This window comes from Semicossyphus pulcher, unplaced genomic scaffold (assembly GCF_022749685.1).
Source record: "Semicossyphus pulcher isolate SPU_LCO1_2020_fin unplaced genomic scaffold, fSemPul1.0.p SCAF_13, whole genome shotgun sequence".
NCBI lineage: Eukaryota > Metazoa > Chordata > Actinopteri > Labriformes > Labridae > Semicossyphus > Semicossyphus pulcher.
This window is the reverse complement of record NW_027211637.1, coordinates 17,228,461-17,250,162: the sequence shown is the minus strand read 5'-3', so window position 1 is coordinate 17,250,162 and position 21,702 is coordinate 17,228,461. Positions and strand designations below refer to the sequence as shown.

At 43.2% G+C, this 21,702-nt stretch overlaps 1 protein-coding gene across 1 annotated transcript in view; it reads left to right on the top strand.

The window, feature by feature from the left end:
- The window catches only part of LOC138589947 (chemokine-like protein TAFA-2), an 80,909-nt gene extending 59,684 nt beyond the window's left edge, over positions 1-21,225 (top strand). The window contains exons 3-5 of the mRNA XM_069660448.1: positions 11,385-11,534; positions 16,327-16,451; positions 20,395-21,225. Coding sequence (XP_069516549.1) covers positions 11,385-11,534; positions 16,327-16,451; positions 20,395-20,406 — 287 coding nt within the window. The 3' untranslated portion in view covers positions 20,407-21,225. The remainder of the gene's footprint in view (positions 1-11,384; positions 11,535-16,326; positions 16,452-20,394) is intronic.
- The last annotated feature ends 477 nt before the right edge of the window (positions 21,226-21,702 follow it).

Genomic DNA, 21,702 nt, shown 5'->3' with positions numbered 1-21,702 from the left:
TGTGCTCTGTGCTGTAACATGTGGGACTGTCCGGTCTTTCGCAGCGAGCAAACAGGGTGATGGCAGACCATTTATCTAGATCAGAGATACGACACCTCAACGACAGAGTGACATAAACAACAACCATAACTCACACACACACACACACGCACACACACACACAAGGCGACCTGTTAAAGTGAATCACGCAGAGCTCGACGTTTAGGGGTGTCCGTCTTTATTCCTCTGACAGGAAGAGAATTCAGACAGAATGAAATCATCATCAACATGGCCGCTGCTCTATAGATCTCTCCTCTCCGTTCGCTGACTGACAAAGAGGAAACCGGAGGAGGGAGGGTGTTTGAACACAATCATTGTGTTTCTGTCTCTAGACTTCTTTTGCCAGAACGACACAGAGACGGAGAAAGACAGACTGAGAGGCAGAGACAGAAAGAGAGCAAGACACCAGCTTCAGTCAGAGGAATGAAAGGAGGCTGGCATGGCTCTGAGCGCCCTCACAACAATGCACATTAGAAACGGCTGCAGGAGGGTGAAAACGGCGCAGAAACTCCGGCGTGCTGGATCGGTTCCTACCTTCAGAGAGAGAGAAGAGAGAGAGAAAGGGAGTGTGAGGGGGAGGAGGGAGAGAAAGAGGGAGACAGAAATACAGATGAGTAAGGAGACCTGGACATTCCCCCTCAGGGCTTATGAAAAGTCACCTCCAGTCAGCAGTTAACAATTAACACAGGGTTTAAAACACGGGGGCCTCATGCACACACACACACACACACACTGCCACAGGTTAATGGCTGAGTGGTAATGCTGTGGTAATACATCTGAGCATATTAACAATTTATACCCAATTCACCGCCCTAATATCTCGCCTGAAGCACAAATTAGCACAAATTGTCTGCAGTGGGGGGGTGGTAGAAGGTGGTGGGGGTGTCGGTGGTGGGTAGTGATTATTCCAAGACACACAATGTGACACCAGGCCCACCCTGCCGCATGAGCTAAAATCTTGTATAAGGTGTGGGGAGATGATTCCCTTGTTTGTGCTGCATGGAGATCAGAGACGGAGACAGGGTTTTTGTGGAAGTGTTGTCGGAGACAATTTGGCACAAGTTTGAGCCAGTTGCATGACAGAAAAAAGGGAGAACGTACAATCAGAAGGAGATTCTAAGAGTATGACGATGATGATGTTGTTTTTGTGCAGTCTGGCGAGTGTTGGGAGATTTCTGGCAAAGCACATCTTCTGACGGGGATGATCCCCTCTGTGTGGACATCCACAGTGTTTGTTTTTCCTTTCAAATCCAAATTCCGACGAGCAAGAGTCCCAGTGTTTTTCTTCCTCTCTCTTTCATTCTTTATTTTTGTCACATCGCGAGCAGAAACTGCCGCTGTGAGCAAACTCTTTTCAATTGTGGTCACTCTTTCTCTCACTCACTCAGGGACGCTGAGCTGGAGGATGGTGTGTATGGTGAGCATGCAAGAATGCTGTGCAGAGCAGCCTGGGTCTGCAATCTGCGCTAAACCTTTGATTTTTCGAAGCAGAGGCAACATTCTGTGGCTCAAATGGTAGATATCACATTATTTACCCCAGGTTTTTATCACATGTACTGTATGTATACACTACCAATTACCTCTTTATTCATGGTAGTTTTGTTGCAGATATTAAAGAAATCACTTTGGTAAATAACCCAATTTTAAAGCTTTTTTATGCACATTTGTTCGCCTCATGTCCATCCCAAAGAAGCATCACAGCATCAGTTATTTTAGCCATATGTTTTAGTAACAAAGACCTCTAACAGCTGAGGGAATTTTGACTCTTTATTATCAGTAATGCTACACAGCAATCAGCCAAAACATTATGACCACCTGCCGAATATTGTGTATGTCCTCCTTTTGCCGCCTTGACAGGCATGGCTGTCTCTGTCGGCTTGCCTTCTTCCCATAGTGCACCCTGGTGCCATGTCTTCCCCAGGTAAGCTACGCATTGGCATCCGCCGGCTATCCACATGATGCAAAAGAAATCGTGATTCATCAGACCAGGCTACCTTCTTCTATTGCTCTGTGGTCCAGTTCTGATCATCATGTGCACATTGTAGGCGCTTTCAGTGATGGACAGGGGTCAGCAAGTCCCAAATGCGACAAACTGCGATGCACTGAGTGTTCTGACACCTTTCTATCAGAACCAGCATTCACTTTTTAGTAGCTCTTCTGTTGGATGGGACCAAGCGGGCCAGCCTTTGCTCCCCACACGCATTGATGAGCCTTGGCTGCCCATGACCCTGTCTCCAGGTCCACCGGTTTTCCTTTTGGTAGGTACGGACCACTGCAGACCGGGAACACCCCACAAGAGCTCATCCAGCCATCACAATGTGGCCCTTGTCAAAGTCGCTCACATCCTTGTGCTTGCCCATTTTTCCTGCTTCCAACACATCAACTCTGAGGACAAAGGGTTCACTTGCTGCCTTACATATCCCATCCACTGACAGGTGCCATGGTAGCGAGATAATCAATGTTATTCACTTTACCGGTCATAATGTTATGGCTGATCGGTGTATTATTATTTAGCAACATATAAAGTCTGCAAACGGAAGATGTCGTATTTGATAATGTAAATCCCTGTTTCTGTTTTGTCCCTACATTTATCAAACCTTAAAGCAGTGTCAGATCAGCAAACCTTTTTATCTTTGCATCATTAATGTGCTGTAGTTTATTGTCCCGTAGTCTGACGTAGTCCTGTAGTCTTGTGGTTTGTTATGTCATTTCGCTTTTTTGTGCTTTGGAACGAGGCAACATTAGGAGATGAACTGAAGAAGCCTTTCAAGACCTTCAAATAAGCTCAGGTGCCTTTTGGATTAAGCTTAGAAATACCACGACCTGGATGACCGAGAACCTTCACAGACAACAAAGGACGTACTTAAATTGTTTCAACTGTTGATTTCATACAATTTTGCCTTGTTCTTCTTTGTTATCAAAGCAGAAAAAAATACTTTACCATATATATAGTTTCATTCTGTTCTGCAAAATACGACGTATATCTCCCAAAGCTTGGATATGTGTTCTTAGACATAATCTGATCTGGACTGAGCTTGGAATAAACGAAGGCTTTAAACATGCCCGTATGTGTTTTGGCGAGTTTGATGCTTGTTCTTCCCCGTCTTTCTCCCTCTAATGTTTTCCCCTTGCTGGTCTCAGTAACAGGGAGGTACATTAGGGTGTGAGAGGAGTCTCCTCAGAACGCTGCCACTGATCAGTCTAATCGTGAACACATCAACGCACACACAATGTGAGCATAGACACATTACACAGGTTCATGTAAAAAATTAAAGAGGGGGTATTATGCTGTTTCACATTTTAAGACCTATATATAATGTTACAATGTTGGATGTCCAGACTAAACGTGGGTGAAGTTTCAAATCTGTAGGTAAAAGTATGTTGGAGTAGTCCCCAGGATTCTCGGCTCAGTCTGCAGGCTGCTGTGAACGTCAGGTTTCAGACTGTTTTTTCCCCACACTGAGAGCTGGCCAATCAGAAGAAAGCAGGCTTGTAGGGGCGGGGTTCTTAAAGGGACAGAGCTGACTGAGTCGTTTCAGGCAGAGGCTGTATCAGGGCCTGCACAGAGCACAAGTGTGAGAGTTTTTTTAAACTGTAAATTATGCTAAGCTACTCCACAGGTAGCAGAGAGTGAAATATGCTTAAATTAAAATTTAAAGTTGTTATGTTTCCAGCTTTGGTACTTTACCCTCTTCTCAAAAAGAGAAGAATATTAAAAGTTTTCTAACCCCTGACTAACAACCCTGACACAGACATGGTGTTGCAGTAGATGAGTAGAGGGGTGGGACGCTGTTGTAGACACGCAGAAAGCACTCAGACATGGGAGAGAATAGAAAACAGGGTCGAGGGAAAAGAAGACAGTACTGTTGGAGTGTGCGTGCCTCCCTTTCTCTCCATGCTAATTTTCTTGGCAGGCTCTTAAACAGAATTTTAATTCTCTCTGTGTTTACGATTCATTACGAATGGTGCCATCTCAGAGGCCAATGTAATCTAATTATTAACACAAATGCACGGACGTACATGCACTGACGGGCACACACACATGCACTAAGAAACGTACGTTGTAGTCTAATTAACTTGGCAAGCATTCTGAACTCATTTTCCGTTTAAAAGTGCGCTCTTTGTGAAGGGAACACTATAGGCCTTGGGGAAATGCTTAAATATTTATAGATACTAAATATGTGATTTATATAGTGCATCTATAAGCACCATGGATACATTAGGTAATTAGAGGCATCATTTTCAGGCTCTGTTATTTAAAGCAGGTGTGGAGCCAGGCCAAGAAGTCAGGTCACTTTAAATACTCAATATTGCCTGAACATTTTTTCTTCCGTCTCACTGGTAAGCCTCTTCTGTTCATATATCATGCCAGTGCTTTAATCAACCTGACGAGGGCTGGCAGCTCCTGTAGCTTCCTGCCAACATACTTTGTTGGCAGCGAATGTATCGAATCTTCAGAGGTTTTTATGTGTTTTATAAAAAGAGCCAACTGCGCCGCACTGCTTGGAAACTGTCAAGACTCAGAGTACAATCAGTACAAAATTCATTCATTGTCTACAATTCAATGACACTGTCACAACCACAATGGCTGCTTTTGTTCCCATAGCAGTAATTGAAGTTACTGGATCTGTATACGCTCAAAAAAAGCAACAAATGAAGTAGAACTCAAACATGGCGGCTCATTTATTCGCATGAAAGCTGCAACGAAAACACCTTTCTGTTGTGTGAACGCAAAACTTATTCACATCAGCATGGACAGGAATCACACAAAGGAAATGTCGTAATGTGACTTTTTGATGTATAAAAGATCAGCTGGAAAATGGATCAAGATAATTCAAAGAGTCATTTGAAATGTTGATGAATTTTTGTAGTTTTTACTGTCAATGAGTTCATGTCCCATCCAACTGGTGGGAAACAAGACTAGGTCAAAACCTAATATGTGGCTGACCGCATCAGGTCAATGTGCGCTTTTGTGGGCGATGCGTTACAAGGACTGTCCTTATGAGGCCGAAGACGACGTGTTTGAAAGCAGGTGCGCGCTGCGGACGTAGGTGAGGACAGCGGACGAGCAGCACGGCCTGCTCCCTGAACAAAGTATCCAGAGACGTATAGACAGACAGTCGCATCAGTGGATGTCCAATATTCTCCATGGTCCGCCATTGCGATGTCGCAACTCTCTCTCTCTACGGCTCAGTGGAGGGGCAGCCCCGCCTATTCCTCGAACAAAGTATCCAGAGCCATACAGACAGAGAGTCGCGTCAGTGGAGGTCCAATATGCTCCATGGTCCGCCATTGCGATGTAGGAACTCTATCTCTCTACGGCTCTGAAAGTGCCATCACTCAGTCAGTCAGTCAGTCAGTCACATACAGACCCATATGTAGGGCTGACCCTGGCAGTCAGCCAAAAACACAACAGAGAGGGGAGTGGACTTCAGGTAGAGCTGAGAGCCAAAGATGGATTAGGCAGTTACCTTGATAAGGTTACTACTTGTAAGTTGTCCAATATCTACCATTGTTAACAGCTACTTTTGTTTTTACAAAATGGATACAGACATTGACTTGTCTCTGTAAGGCAGCTGGGCTCAGCACTAAAGGTAGGGTGAGGTGCTTAGACACCGGGGGGGAGCATTGAGAAGAGCCTCTTAGAAAGGAGAGAGTTGGGGTGGCTCAGACATCTGATTAGGATGCCTCCTGGGAAACTCCCGTCGTAGGTCTTGTGAGCACGTCCCACTGCTAGCAGACCCCATGGTGGACACAGAACTCGCAGGAGGGAGTGTGTATCCTCATCTGGCCTGGGAGCGCCTAATGATCCCCTGCGAGGAGCTGCAAAATGTTGCTTGGGAGAGTGACGTGTGGAGTCAGGGAAAAGGAATCAGGACAATGGATGGAAAAGAGTGAAAGAGTGAAGCCAGAATTATTTCATTCTAGACTCCCTGGTTCCCTCTATTTCCTTAAAGGGGCAGCACTGTAAAGATGGTTTGAACTTAGTCAACTTGAATATTTAACTCGCGTGCAAGAATTTGCTTCTTCTCAGGGAGTTGTCGAGGTGTGATTGGTCATTCAGTGGATTGAAGTATTGTCACTCGACACTGAAAGTAGATTTACGCCAAATGTTGTTGCAGTATCACTTTTGTATTTCTGCAGGTTTCTCATGCTACAGTATATGCACTGCATTTGTGTGTGTCAATGTGTATATGTGTGTTAGTTAGGGAGAGAGAGAGAGAGGCCCCCGGTGGTTGGAATGACATTTGAAAGCAGTACACCCCAGGGACCAAGAGAGCTATCGCAGTGATTTGTGTGTGCTGGCAAAAGCACACACACACACACACACACACACACACACACACACACACACACACACACACACACACACACACACACACACACACACACACACACACACACACACACACATACACACACACAAATTGTTCAGAGTCAGGGCAATCTGTCCATCTGTTAGTCTGTCAGTATCACGTCATCCTTAGTAAATGGGGTTAACAGCCACTGCTGTGTTAAAAGAGGCAGGGATAACAAGTCTTCATGCCACAGAGAAATGGAAGGGGGCTGAGAGAGGGAGAGAGACATGAGAGAGAGAGAGAGAGAGAGAGAGAGAGAGAGAGAGAGAGAGAAAAGGTGAGACAGGGAGGACACATTACAGAAGGTGTAAAAAATTCTCAGATTTAGGGCCTGTGATTGAGGATAATGGTTTGCTAGCCTGCTGAGTTTGCTGTGCAGAGCTCAGAGCGAGGGAGAGCCGAGCAAAAAGTGCTGGAGTGGCTGAGAGAGATTGAGAAAAGGACGGGTCATTTGTGAAATAGCGGTGGGACGAGGTGAGATGGATGAAGAACATGAGGACGACGACGACAAGGGAGGGGAGCAGAAATGGATAGATGGAGTGTGAAAAAGAGACTGCAAGGAAGGAAGACACCATTTATGGGATAGAAACAGGGGTGCACTTTGTAAGACTGAACTGGATGCTTGTTAAGTGTAGTTTAGCATTGTAAGCCTAAACACACACACACATACGCACACACAGTGAGGCAGTGGAGTTTTTATACCTCTGGAGATGGCGCCTTATAATTTACCGGTGCATACACTAACGCATAGCCACACATGAAATTACCTCCTTGTCAAGGTGTGTATTTCCGTCTATTACTTTGTGTGTCATGTGGTGAGAAATTCCATATTTAGCAGTATTTAGCAGGGCTTATTGGAACATCTCGCTATCTAGGCGTTAATTATTTACATCTCAGCACAACACTGCCTCAGACACCTTCAGCCGTACAGAGCCAGAGAGCACACTAAACACTCCCTTTGAGTACTGATCAAGTGTCTGTCATTATAAAGTTAATAAAGTTTGGAGTCCATCGAGCTAACCAAGCAGTAACATACCTAACAGGTCTAAGTTGTGAAACAGTTGTTTTAGTTTAGACACTAAACTTCCTGGTTAGGTTAAGACAAAAGATTGTTGTTGCGGTAAAATATGGCACTTTTGTTAAAGTGGTAATCTCGAAGATCTAAGTGCCGTTCTCTTTGGCGGCACCTGTGGCGATAAACGGTAATTGCGGAAGCACACTTCCCAACAGTGTTGCATGTGTGACGTCCACGGTTGGCTCCGGTTGTAACTCCTGATTTTCCTTGCTGACAAACGCTTTCCTGTTTGTCTTCATCTGAGCGTCAAATTTGTTTCTTTTTCTTTGGATTTTCACTTATTTGTGAAGTTGTATCTGTATCATAGTAGATTACTGTTTACTCGCAACACTTGCAGAGACCGGAAAAGCAGCCGCTTAGCTCCGCCTACCCTCTCTGGCAGACCAACCACTGCTGGGTGATGGAAAACGCGTCACTAACTGGGCGCTGCTTGTGAAAGACGCCACAGACACCCAGTCTGTAATACTGCAAATACAAAGGCTTTCATCAGTGGGCCATAGGCTCAATCACCATTGTGTTACCTCATTTGGAGATAGATAGTGAATTAATAGACATTTCAATGAAAATAATATATTAATAAAGGAAGGAAGTGAGGTCACACAAACATTGGTCCAACACCGGACAAAATTGTTGGTCTTGTTGAAGAGGGGTGCACATTGAGATTAATGTTGATGCAGAGTAAAGCAAAATGAGGATTTCAAAGTAGAAGCCTAAAAAAGAGAATTCTACCACTTTATATTTTATTAATGTCAAATCATCATAGTCATGTTAACACAGATTTTTGGACACATTAAGTACAGAATTCTTTAGAAAAGTTGTCTGCAGAATGTGTTTTAATAGGTTGGCTTGGTTTAATTAACTGGTACCGTCAAAACCATGCAAATCAGCAATCAAAACAATCATAATCTAACAATTGTGGTCGCAAAGTGTTTTCAATGTCTTGTAAAGCACGAGGTACAGCAGTTGTCAAATGGACTTTACAGAGTAATACCCTAAACAGGCAATGATTCAGCTGCAAATAAAGTAAGACAGCCTGTTGTAGACATCAATGTATCAACCTGTGCCAAAGTCATTACTCAGGCATTCAGTCACAAGGCTACAGCTCACATTTATTTTACCATGTCGGCCATATTGAAGAAATTTACTGCCATCTATCAACATTAACATGCGTAATCAAGCCTGAATCAACTTTTACATTCCTCTAGTAAAACCCCCTCCACACCGCCTGAGCCTCATCGCTCCTCTACAGTCGGCTTTGTGAACAGAGGCTTTTACTAACGCTGAGTCAATTACTACTGCAGGTGCTGGCCTAAATATGGGCCAGGGTGTGTGTGTGCGTGTGTTTGTGTGTGTCTGTCGGGGCTGGGTTAAGGTATTTACTCTGTTTTTTGAGCTATGTGCATTTGAAACCAGAACACTTCTGGACACTGCAAGGTTAATTTCCTTCCAGTGAATGAAAGTGTTGGTTTGAATGATCTTCCAGCCTGGCCTTGCCTTGTGGATCCGCCAACTCCACCAAGTTAACGGGAGGTATGACATGCATAGTTATTAGATCGGAACACGGCCATGACATTCACGGTCAAACTAATTTCCAATTATCCTCCAAAGATGAGGAAATTGTTAATAAAACAGCAACATTATGTCTTTTATATTTACGTAGGTGGCAGCTCAGCTTTGAGCCCCCCTCATCCGACATCCTGAGTCTGCTCAAGGCTGTTTTAGAGTCCGATTTTTAACATTAAACAGCCTTATATAGTGTTTTTATGGTTTACGTTACCAGATCCGTTTGTTTTGAAGAGGAGAAGACCTTTTGTAGACGGTTTGGCTCCTGTTTAAAACCATGAGAACGATGAACACTGAAGGGATCCAAACCTAGGACCACGCTAGGCTAACGTTAGCAGCAACGTTTGATCCCTGGCTGCTACAGTCACATGTCCTTGGGCAAAACACTGAAACCCAAATTGCTCCCGATGGCGTGGCCCTTTGGTGTATGAATGCGCATGGATTCTGATTGGAGATTGGCATGTACATTGGCCCTTGTTAAGCAACTGACATGAGGCTGGTGTAAGGCGGGAGATCGGTGGGTATTTTTGTCTCCAAAAGAAACTCTCTGCCTCATAGTGACGGTAACCGAGGACCACCTAAATCACTGGGGACGGTTCTCTGGGGGCCAAAAGTATTGACACCAACTTTTGTATCAATCTGTGTAGTAGTTGACGAGACATCCCTCTGAGGACCAAGGTGTTGGATTGATAGACAGACGGATGGACGGATCAATCAACCAGCAACACTATCCTTCGGCCACGCTGCTGTTGGAGCAAAAAAGGGAACCAGACACATGAAAGAGCGATGAGAGACAGACACACCGTGGGTGTGATATTAGAATGTGCTTTTCAGTGACACATTAATTCATCTGGGCTTTGCAGGATTGCTGCTTTGTCTTTTTCTCATTAACGGAGCAAATTAAGAACTTTTCAAATCTCTGTTAGGCTGTGAAACATATTCAAACCGGCTCGTTCAGTTCAGCATGCCTCACTTTTAAATACTCTTTAGACGGAGCAGAGTCATTGTTTGCTGCTTTACTTTTCATCGCCATGCAGTGTGCGCCCTTTGTTGTATTGTGGGTTGACTCTTTTGTTATGGAAATGCAAGGAACTTGAACGATTGTATTATAAGTGGCAGCATGCCTTGACTTCAGCAGCATACAGTATATGCACATGTATGCTCGCAAATGACATGCACGCCTAAAGACATGGACAGTGACATTGAGGGTATGACATGCACTGGCCTTCATAGAGCTCCTGACAAGGCTGATTATTTGTCCTTGACATTTTCATCATGTACTTGATGAAAGGCTGCGATGAAAGGACCATGTGTTGAAATCTTCAAATGTAGAGTGATTTCTTTGTTCCCGCTCTGTTAGCTGACTCAAGGGACTTCAGTGCTCAGGGCGGACTTGTTGTTAATTAACCACATGGCTGTCTGATTGAAGTGTGTGTTTAGAAATGTGCATAAAGTGTAAGCTATAGAGCTAAGAGCTTCAAACAATAACTAGTACTGTGGCGTATAGTCATGTAGGATTCTGTACATTATGACAGCTTTCGGCTCTGTGCTCATGCAGGAAAAACGGAGACTTACAGATCTGATGTATTTGCGATTCTGTGCATGAGAGCGTCTGTAAATCACTACATGCGCATGCTTTTGTTTGTGCACAAATCAGTGCATACATCAGAATTCACATTCATTTGAAACCGCTGATTATAAACTGCTCTGTTATGGCTCATGGCTGTCTGATAATTGTGTCATAATCACATTTTATTGCTCTCATTTCGCTTCATTATTTAGCCTGACATCATGTTTATGTTGATTTTTATGGGGTGGTTATTTTTGCCTCGGCTTTTGCAGCGACTGGCGCCCTGCATCACACACACACACACACACCCCTAATGCTATTTTATTATGCATATTGTTGTCAGACTGACCCTCCGACTGGCACCCCGGCAAAACACCAGCGACCGCTACAATGTTCAGTTGCAACAACGCTGATCTGACCTGCGTTTGTCGCCCTTTTTGTGCCACTTATTTTTGGTAGTTTTTTTCTGGACATAACATCCTTGTTTCCCCTCCCAACTAACAAACCTCTGATGGTTTCCTTTATTGTTTTAACAGTGTAAACAGCCATCAGTGAGCACAACAGCAGACCTATTTAAAATGCTGAAAGATACTCGGGCAGCTGTTCACTGGTCTGGAACCAGGCTAATGTGATAACAAAATGCTTCTCTTTGTCTGTCGACTCACTAACTTGGTAATGTTCCATGTGAGATCACATGTTGGACAAAATGTGAAGACTAACATTCTAAGATAAGAGCATCAGGTGTACTGACATCTATGTGTGTGTCTCTGTTTCTCAGTGCATGTGAAGGCAGGGACGTGTGAGGTGATCGCCGCCCATCGCTGCTGCAACAAGAACAAGATCGAGGAGAGATCTCAGACCGTCAAATGCTCCTGCTTTCCTGGGCAGGTTGCGGGCACAACCCGGGCCATGCCCTCCTGTGTTGATGGTATGTACCAATGTTTGTGTGTTTGTGCAAATGTTGTGTGTATCTGCACGCTCCCAATGCAAGAAAAACACCTGGTTTTATTAGCCTTAAAAAGACTCCAATAATGTTTAATGTTTTCCTGCTGATCATCATTGTTCTGTGTATGATAATGGGGTATAGTGTAAGCTATATAACACCAAAGTTGGGCTTGCATTAGCTCATAAGTATCCAATAGGACTGTGAGGATTATCTGTTAACCGTCATTATTACCTGTAACACCAATAAAAAGGTCAATCGAGTTGTTACACTGATGCAGAACCACACAAACCAATCTGCAGTGACCTGCCCTTTTCCAGCTGGCTTGCCATGTTCCCAATCACAAAGCGCTTCAAGCTATCCTCACCGTTCTCACTGAAAGTACATGGACTGCAGTTTACTGTGTTACCTGACATTTGCACTGCTTTAGAGTCCTCAAAGTGCACAGCAATATCACACATAACACTGAGGGTAACCAATTCCACCCCCTTGACCCTACCCCCTAGTATTGGAGTGCTCTTGACCGGGTGGTGCATTCAAGCTTCGTATACTACATGGAAATAACTGTACTGTCACTCATAAATCACAAAGTTCCATTGACTTTGTGAATATAACTTTTTATAACACGCATGTCATAATAATCTAATGAAGTTTTCCTTTGCATCAATATAAAACTAGGACATTGCAGGACATTATTTGCAAAGTTATGTGCTTCTTTTCCTGCACCAGTGGGTCATGCTACACCGCCTCATATTCCTTTGTAAATCATTGTGAGACTCCTGTCGCTATGTTTGGAGGCTGCATCTGAAAACACTAAAATTGAAAAATATCCCTCAACCCTAAAAAGAAATGGGACAGTGGTAGGGCTAACTGGGAGAATTGGGATGCAGCCTTGGTGTGTGCTAAGTGGAGCTACAAAGACAAGTGTTCAACGCCAGAATGAGACGCATGCTTCTCGTGTCAGCAAGAGGTTGGGTTATGATGGTTCAGAGCTAGTTCATAAGATGTGTTGTCCAACCACATCAGACATCAAAAGTGAGAGCTTTTATTCTGAAAGGCCACACTTGAAGCTTGAGTGAAAGGTTGTGATTAAGGAGGAGTAGGGGAGGTGTGATATTGTCTTAATAATGGAGACTTTCAGACTAATAGTGTTGAGCTTGGTTGTTGAAAGATACTTTACTTGGCACTTTAACTCCTCCCACATACTGTTTAATTTAGAAGAACATGCGCGCACACAATGTTGTAGGAAATATCACATTCAAGGGCATGAAACTTTGACACATATCTGATGAGTATTTGGAATAAAATTTAAGGAACTAATGATTTTTGTGACTCTTGTATTATTCAATAGTAAGATTAAGTAATATCAATTTCTGATCGGAAAATTATTTGATAAATATGCTCCCTCTACCACCTCCCTCTTTTTTGCTAATTCTGATTAAATGTAGATCTTTGAATGTTCAGAGCAGAGCCTTATCTACAACGAATAGCAGTGCAACAATTTGTTGTCAGTGGTCAATTCCTGAACATAACTGACTTACATTTAATTCATACTCTCTGGCTGGCCTCAAAAATGTACCACTCAAAAACACAGCTAAGTGTTATTTTATCATGACATTATACTGCCTAGATCAGACTGTTTTCAGTGTCAAAGCCCATTGGCTATCATCTGACGACCATATATGGCCCGTGGGAGCAAAGGCCAACTTTTTTCAGGGTTTCTAGTGTAGCCAGCAGTTATTCCACTAAATATCTGATATATGGAGTTGGAGTTACAACTAGACATAATCTGCACTTGCATGCAGATGTCTGTTTACAGAGATGAATAAAATGCTAAATCATCATCTGATGATCGCCAATAGGTTCTGGGAATGGATTACGACTGATGCATTGCACCTGCATACAGCCAAAGCCCGCTGAAGCGCGGTTGGACAAGACTATTTGGACTACAAACATAAACCAGAACACTTCCAACACCAAAAACATTTTCCTCTGCTAACAGATTCTGCATTGATTTGTACCGTAGACATCTGGTTGTAGAGATGAGTCCATTTTCAACATATTTTATGATGTTGTTGTCTGAAAATTGATATAAAACCGGATGTATATCAGAAGTAAACTTTAATTTGACAGTGAACATGTAGATGCAAATAGTCTCTTGGCAGTTTTTCTGTGTGCTGGCAGCAGAAAAGTGAAGGTGTCCTTGTCGCCACTGAGCAGAAGTGAATGGAAGAGAATCAGACAAAGTGAAGCCTCATCCTCGCCGTCCCAGCTTCTCTGCACAAAGCTGTTTCCTGCTGCTAACTTCAGGAGCCTGATCAATTAGAAACACAGCCTCTTTCAATTAGATTTTTGTGATGCATTCAAACGCATTCCAAACTTGAGGGACGTCATAAGGTTACACTCCACACACAGCAATTAAAATTTAATGAAATGCCTACTCTGGCTATTACCCAAATAAAACTGTAAAGACAAGAGCAACAGAAATCTCAACTATTCCGAGCAGTGAAAGCAATCTGTGCTTCACAACCGGGCAAATCATTCCAATGATACACATAAAAATGGAAAAGAACAAATTGTAATAAAACATAATTGCCTCTTAACTGAGCAGCAGAAAGGGAGAATGCTCCGTGACAAAGGACCTAGGTATTCCTGCTGTTATATTGAGCACATCAGTCAATGTTTTGTGAACATAAAAGGATTCCAACATGAATCGTTGGAACAAATATTATAATCTGCAGTGAGTGATCATTCTGGAGCTGCTTTGTTGACAATGAATGAAAGGTTGATTCTGTAGACCCAAATGTTTATCTGGGCTCTACAGATAAATGAGCTTTTGTTTCACAGAAGTGCTGACAGTTGTTATGAATGATTGAAGAGTGGCACTTTATGAAACCAGAGACTGTCATCTCTGCAGGCTCTGTAGTTTCTTGCTTTTGGAGTTTGTGTTTAAAGCCTTAATTGTATGTAAATACTAGGGCCGGAGGTTTGTACTGCCCTGTTTGTTACAGGATGTTTGGCTCGCTGTGATGCAGCTTACTACTTACAGAATTTCTATGGTTAACTTTACCAGGAAAGTTTTGATGTTGCTTTGCTTTGATGTTAATTTGACTCCATAGTGTCAAGAGTTTTTTAGTTGTAGGGATGCATCTTTGATTTCTTATCTGGGGGAACTAGTGAGAGGCCATGTTTTTATAGACAACTGCATTACATTTTCAAGAACTTTTGCAGAAAAATGGGAAATTTTACATCAAGGTTGACAACAAATTAGCTCTTAATTTAAGAGGGGATATTATTCTGTTTCACATTTTAAGACATATAATGTTACAATGTTGGATGTCCAGACTAAACGTGGGTGGTGTTTCAAATCTGTAGGTAAAAGTATGTTGGAGTAATCCCCAGGTTGCTGTGAACGCCAGGTTTCACACAGTTTTTTCTACACTTTGTGACGTCACAAAGTGCAGCCTCAGCAGGCTTCGGAGAGAGCTGGCCAATCAGAAGAAAGTGGGCTTGTAGGGGCGGGGTTTCTTAAAGGGACAGAGCTGAATGAGTCGTTTCAGGCAGAGGCTGTATGAGGGTCTGCACAGAGGAGTGAGGAAAATTAGGAGTTTTTTTTTAAATTATGCTAAGCTACTCCACAGGTATCACAGAGTGAAACATGATGCTTGAAATTAGCATAATACCCCCCTCCCTATAAAATAAGAGGTATATTGGTACACATTATCCTATTGTCTACTTTACCCATATATTTTTTAAAATAACTACAAAGTAAATAATAATTATGGTAAAAAAAAAAAACATTTGATGTTGAAATGTACTAGGGTGTGAAAACATATCGATACAGCAATATATCATATCGCGTATCGTAAGGTATCATGAGTTACGCTGCGATTCCCACCTCTATGTTGTACAATATCTTCTATCTGTTGTTCTACTCGTCACATGACTTATCAATTTACTGCTAATAAGACAGCAGGAAACAACCTCAGAATCCCAGTTAAGACAAGACAGCAGAAAATGTTTGGTGAACAATACACTGTGTACTACGGCACAGTTAAAGCTCATGCTGCTGTGTGGAGTCTCAATGTCAAAAAAATGGTTTATGGTTTGTGTCGGGATCTTTGACGTCATCATAATAATGTTGGTGCATTCAATTTTTATCAACCTTTCTCTCAGGAAATGACCCAATAATGACGTTCAATTTGCAGACCTGAGTGGAACCGCAGTCAAACCAAAAAAGCAATATCACATGTACTCACGGCAGAGGAAATTGGTGCATTGATACAAGAAAACGCGACAAAGTGCAATTCAAAGAGACTTATAGAGAGCGAATATATCATGAAGTTTATGGAGCATGTGACTAAATCAACTGCTGAAGCTTCTGCTCCAATGAACAGACAAAAAGTGTGGTAGTTTAAAAAAAAATCCTTAAAAAACGGAACAATAAATAAATTTAACACACATAACTGCAGCCTGTTTTTCAAGTCGTTTTCCTTAATTAAACTTTTGACTGGTGCTCTTATAACTGCATCCTCATTTCTCCCTCTGCAGTAGTTTTATGGCACCCAAGTGGGGAATAAATGCTACAAATTCTTCTCTTTATGCGCCCGACTTTTACATAACAGCCGTGGATGGGAACAAATTAATTAACATTTTCTTTTGCAATTTTATGAGGAAATTTGTGCCAAAATTTGACTGGAACGAATGGAAACACAAACTTCCGAGTCATGCCTTTCCCAAACTCTCAATGTGTGCCGTCTCTTCTCTCCTCCTCCAGCCTCCATTGTAGCCCAGAAGTGGTGGTGTCAGATGCAGCCGTGTATGGACGGCGAGGAGTGTAAGGTTCTGCCAGACCTCACTGGTTGGAGCTGCAGCACGGGCAACAAAGTCAAGACCACAAAGGTTTGTGCACACACTCTTTAATATCAGTTGGCTCTCTTACAAACAGACGCTTGGTCAGACCCACCACCGTTTGACCCACTTCCCCTTCCATCTTCTTCGATCTCTGTCCTCCTTCTTTCTCCTTTCGGCCTTATTTGCCTCTCTCCCCTTCTTACTTCTGTTTCCCCCTCATTCTTTTCCTCACCCAAATTCTCCTCTCTTTACTTTCCCCATCCTCCCATCTTGGATCTGACATCAAACCATTCTCTGAAGAAAAACAAGGCCAACAGAAACCGGGGAAATTACACACACACACACACACACACACACACACACACACGTACAGGCAGGGAGGGAGAACATCACAATTCCCTTCACTCCCACTTGCCCTGCTTCCCTGCGTCTGACTGGCATGCCATCTGACTTGATGCAAAAACAACTCACCACATCGGATACACTACACTACACTGTGGAAAATCCTTGGGTAGTTTCATGCTCCGATTTGCCCGTGATACAGTATGTGGGATTTGTGCTCGTGTGTGTTGTTTTCCTTGTATGTGTGTCGGTGTGGATGTACATTATACAGTGCATCCGGAAAGTATTCACACGCTTCACTTTTTCCACATTTTCTTATGTTACAGCTTTATTCCAAAATGGAATAAATTAATTTTCCCCCTCAAAAATGTGATTTCTTAGTTTTTTATTTTTAATAAATTTGCAAAAATCGCAAAAAAACGTTTTTCACGTTGTCATTATGGGGTGTTGTGTGTAGAATTTTAAGGGAAAAAAATCAATTTTGGAGTAAGGCTGTAACATAACAAAATGTGGAGAAAGTGAAGCGCTGTGAATGCTGTCCGGATGCACTGTATATGTGTCTGCTCTTGCCCCCATTGGCACCTGTTAGCTCCTCTTCAGTGGCTCGACCCGAGCTGGGCTCTTAGCTGTCTGTCATAGGAGGGAATTTGTGCGAGACTCACCTCTTGTCACTCCGTGTTTCTGCTTCTAACCTCCATCCTTCTCTCTGCCTTCTCACCTTCCATTATTCATGGCTGGGTGCAGACCTTTGTTTTCTGCCTAAATAATTGATCGAAGGCGTGGTCAGAGGAGGGAGAGAGTGCATCTCTTCGGGTATGAAGAGAAAGATGAGAAAAGCTTCGAGCACACACGGCCTCCTCTTCCTCCGCTCTCTTTTTCGCTAAAACACTCGGAGTCGGTCTCCTATACGCCGAGCTGATTAAGAATTCCTTCCCCGCTTTTTCTCCGGCTCACCTCTCACCTAGCAAAGTGGATCTCGCCCCCTCAAGTAACACTCGTTCCCTCCCAACAGCCCCTCCTCTTATTCTCGCCCCTGGAATAGTTTTTTTGCTGTTGGGGCACGAGCTCAAATAAGTGTAACTGAACTTTCCAAACGCGCGACTCACAGAGAGATTAATAACAAAGAAAATGAGTTCTTGGAGTATGTAACTGAAGAGAGAGACACAAGATGATGTAATCCCCAAAGTTGCTGCACATGTCTCATCTCATGCATTCAGTTTTATCAACCCCAAAGTGTGCATTTATAATTCCCGGCACAAGATCAAAGCTCCCCCGTCTCAGCCAGGAATCGCTTTATCATTGATTCTGTCGTAGTTTGAAAGAGCACAAATATTTTCTGTCTCTCGCATTCAGGTCTTTGATCAATGATCTGTGTGTGTGTGTGTGTGTGTGCGCACTATCTCAGCGTGTTAGCTGATGTGTTTCGCCTGATGATGAAAAGAGTGACTTTTTCCTCCTCTGGTGTGGTACGCCTGGGTCAAGATGCGCAGGCATCCAGATCAATAACATCGAACGTTCTCTTATAGTCCCATTAAGACCGGCTCGTAAATTGAAATTGACGATAGAGCGAGAGAGAAAGAGGATGCAAGCGAGAGAGAGAGAGAGAGAGATGAGAGCAAACAGGACAGGAGGAGGCGGGGGTGATGGATGGGAAAGAAAACATAACAAGTGGAAAGTGGAGAGGAACGGCTGAAGGCAGAGGTGATAGGTAGATAAAAGGATAAAGCAAACACTCGACGACGAGAATGCTGGAACCGGTCAGCTGACAGGGAGCGTATGCTTGTGTCCTGCTACACAGAGCAGGCAGGAAGACAAAAGAGGGTTTGGCACTCTCCATCCTTCCCTGGCTGGGAGCAGAGGAGAGGAGGAGAGGAGGAGGGCAGAGGGAGGAGAGAGGGAGGGGATAGCAGACAGCCCGATCAATGCCAAATAATATCATATGGATGAGCAGACAGACACGACCGGCTTGCCAAGCCACTGAGCTGTCATAGACTGCAAGGCAAGTGTGTGTGTGTGAGTATTTGTGTACACGCACATGCATTCATGTATACACATGCTAACAAACAAATGACAAGGTGTCAGCAGCATTTGAGTGTTTCATGCTAGCTTAGATCTACACTAAACAGATGTGGCAGTATGCAAGCACCATCAATATCTTCAGGCAAGACATTCTGTTGTTCTGAAAGCACCTTTTTCTGTGTTATAGCAAGACTAACAGCCAGTTAGGACCTGTGCAACCAGATTTGATGCAGGTTTGAGAGTATTTAAGAGTATGAAACAACATTGAACAATGCAAGCAAACTATTGATGACTATGACAGCAATGATCAGATGCCAAATGACTAATTCACCCCTAAGAATCAACTGGTTTCAGGTAACAGGTGACGATGACACTCGAGCACCACTTTGAAAACTTACATCTAACTACCTAAATCTGCTTTCTAATTGGGCACAGCCACTGCCACCTACAGGCATATTTAAACAGGCCAGGGGATGAGCACCTAAAGGGACTTTGAAGCACCTTAGAGCATTGCAGGCACAGAGGTACTACAGCGGTGTGCGTGCATAGTGAACTGGCGTGACAACAAACGCCCGCAGACTCTTTGATCAGGCACAGGAGTAGGTGCCTGAAGGCATCGGGAGCAGGCCCAGGAAGGGTGGCCTGGAGCCATCGGGAGCAGATACAGTAGAGCGGTTTAAGCTGCCAGCTTGGAGGAAACACTCCTCTGAGCTCTCTCAGTGATGACTGGCCTTCACAGTTTGGTAGCTGGCACCTGGGTTAGACAAAGGGCTAACTCCCTGAAGAGAAAATAGATGCATGTGCTGGGGGGTGAGCGGGGATGCCACTGGGAAACACAATGAGAGAGAAAACAGGACTAGTCTTGGAGAGTCTGGTCGATGATAAGGCCAAGCTCGGGCAGTTCTACAGCAATTTGTGCCTATTTGGTCGGTGGCTGGTTGAAAATGCCTCATAATAACTTGAAATAAACCAAGAAAATGCATGAGAAAAGAAAATGGAAAGATGGAAAGACGAGATAGAGACCATGTGATTAGAGAAGCCGTTTGGACAAACAGAAGAAATGACATGGTGGGGAGCCAGGCGATGGGAGTGAGGCATTGTGGGCCGACTGCCACAACTCAAACTGTGTCTTGTTTAGTCTTTTGCCAGACGAGACACAGACCCTGCTAACTACTTTGTTGGTGCTCCACCAGGGTTTCCACCAGCGTGTCGCCAAAGTTTACCCCCCATTAGGCCGAAGCATCAGGGTTTGTTATTTAAATGTATTTTTAAATGGGTTTAAACTACAGTTACAGCGGGGTGCCCCAGTTGGAAGCATAGCGGTATCAAGAGGTCACCAGCAACATCTGTTGGTGAAAACATGAGTGCACTATGGGAAAACTGCTGAGGGTCAGAACAGATTTGCCAATGGGCCTAACACCTTTTCAGAAGCAAACCCTGCTCCACTAACTGAAATCACTTCCCATTATTTCCTACGAGCAGCTTCTGCTGCACGGCACTGCATCATTTCACACCTTCAGCTGACATGTTCTACGCACTCGGTTCTGTGACCTTTAACTGTTTTAGGCTGCTCGCTAACTTTTTGAGAGACGACTCTCAGTGACCCAGTTCTTCTCTCTTTTCGTTCCAGGTGACCCGATAGTCGTGCTCGTCTCTAGGGGAGCAGAAGAAAATGGCGGTGGAGTTACTTACACAGCACAATGGACCTAACAGCAGTGAGGAAAACACTCTTAGACAGACTTCTATGAGGAACCAGTAATTGTCTAATTTTCTGAGGATATGGTGGCTGAAGAGACAGGACTCTGACACTGTCTTCCATCACTTTAACACAACTGAGTGTCCTTGGTCCTTAACTGCAGAGGACTGTATCACCCACAATCCTTTACTTCTACTACAAACAACAACTTCAAAAAAGTGAACTAAGAACTTAAGGGCACTGGATTAGAAGACAAAAAGCAACTTTCTTTTCAGCAATCTGTATTCTTCATCTCTCTTCTATGGCTTAGTTGTGGTCTTACGCATACTGGGAATAAAAGGGATTACGAATATGACTACAAAAAAGGAGAACGGATCAACAATGGCTGTCTTATGTTGTCTGGATGACAAGTTAAATTTAACTGTGCCACATGACACACTTGATGCTGTCAAAATGTTTCTCAGATCTGGAAGCGAACTTTGTCTTTTTTTTTTTTTCTGATTTCACCTTCATGATGATATTTTACCTTGAATAGTTTGTGGCTTACCACACGCCATTTTTTAAAATGGGGAGACAGTTTGTCAGTCTTCTTTTTTCTTTTGTTTTTTGACAAAGAACAAAATCCTTTCAGGGGCGAGATTAGACTAATACCAAGTAGATGTTATGGTATATTGAAACATGTAAACGTGTAAAAAATGGTCCATGGAATCAATGGGGCTAAAAATACATCGACGCTCTAATGGTTTTAATATCTGTGTTTTTAAACGCCTGTTAACCGCTATTGAGTACATGTGTCAGTATTATATGAAATGAATAAAACCTTTCAAAAGAAAAGATCCATCTCTGCATTTCTTGGGAGCCCTAACAATTAGTGAAGATTGAACCATAATTAGGGGTCTTATTAGCTCTTATTAGGAACAGTTATTTAGACGCTTCAGGTCAGAGCTCACACATTTTATTTTATATAAGGTGCATAAAATCACAATTGAAATGAAACCAAAGCACTGCATTACTTCACCATGAATGCATGGAGCTATAATTTGTTTTGATAACTGTAAATTAATTTCCCGAGAAACCTCGAAGCGACAGGAAACTCAAAATCATGAAACTGTTACTTCTGGTGTTATTGTGTTAGCTCCCAGAAATGTTAACAGTAATTGCTTTGGTGTAATTTTGAAACCTACATTTTTTTCATTTATATTTAACACCTCTGAGCAATGACAACTATTTTGTGACGGAGAA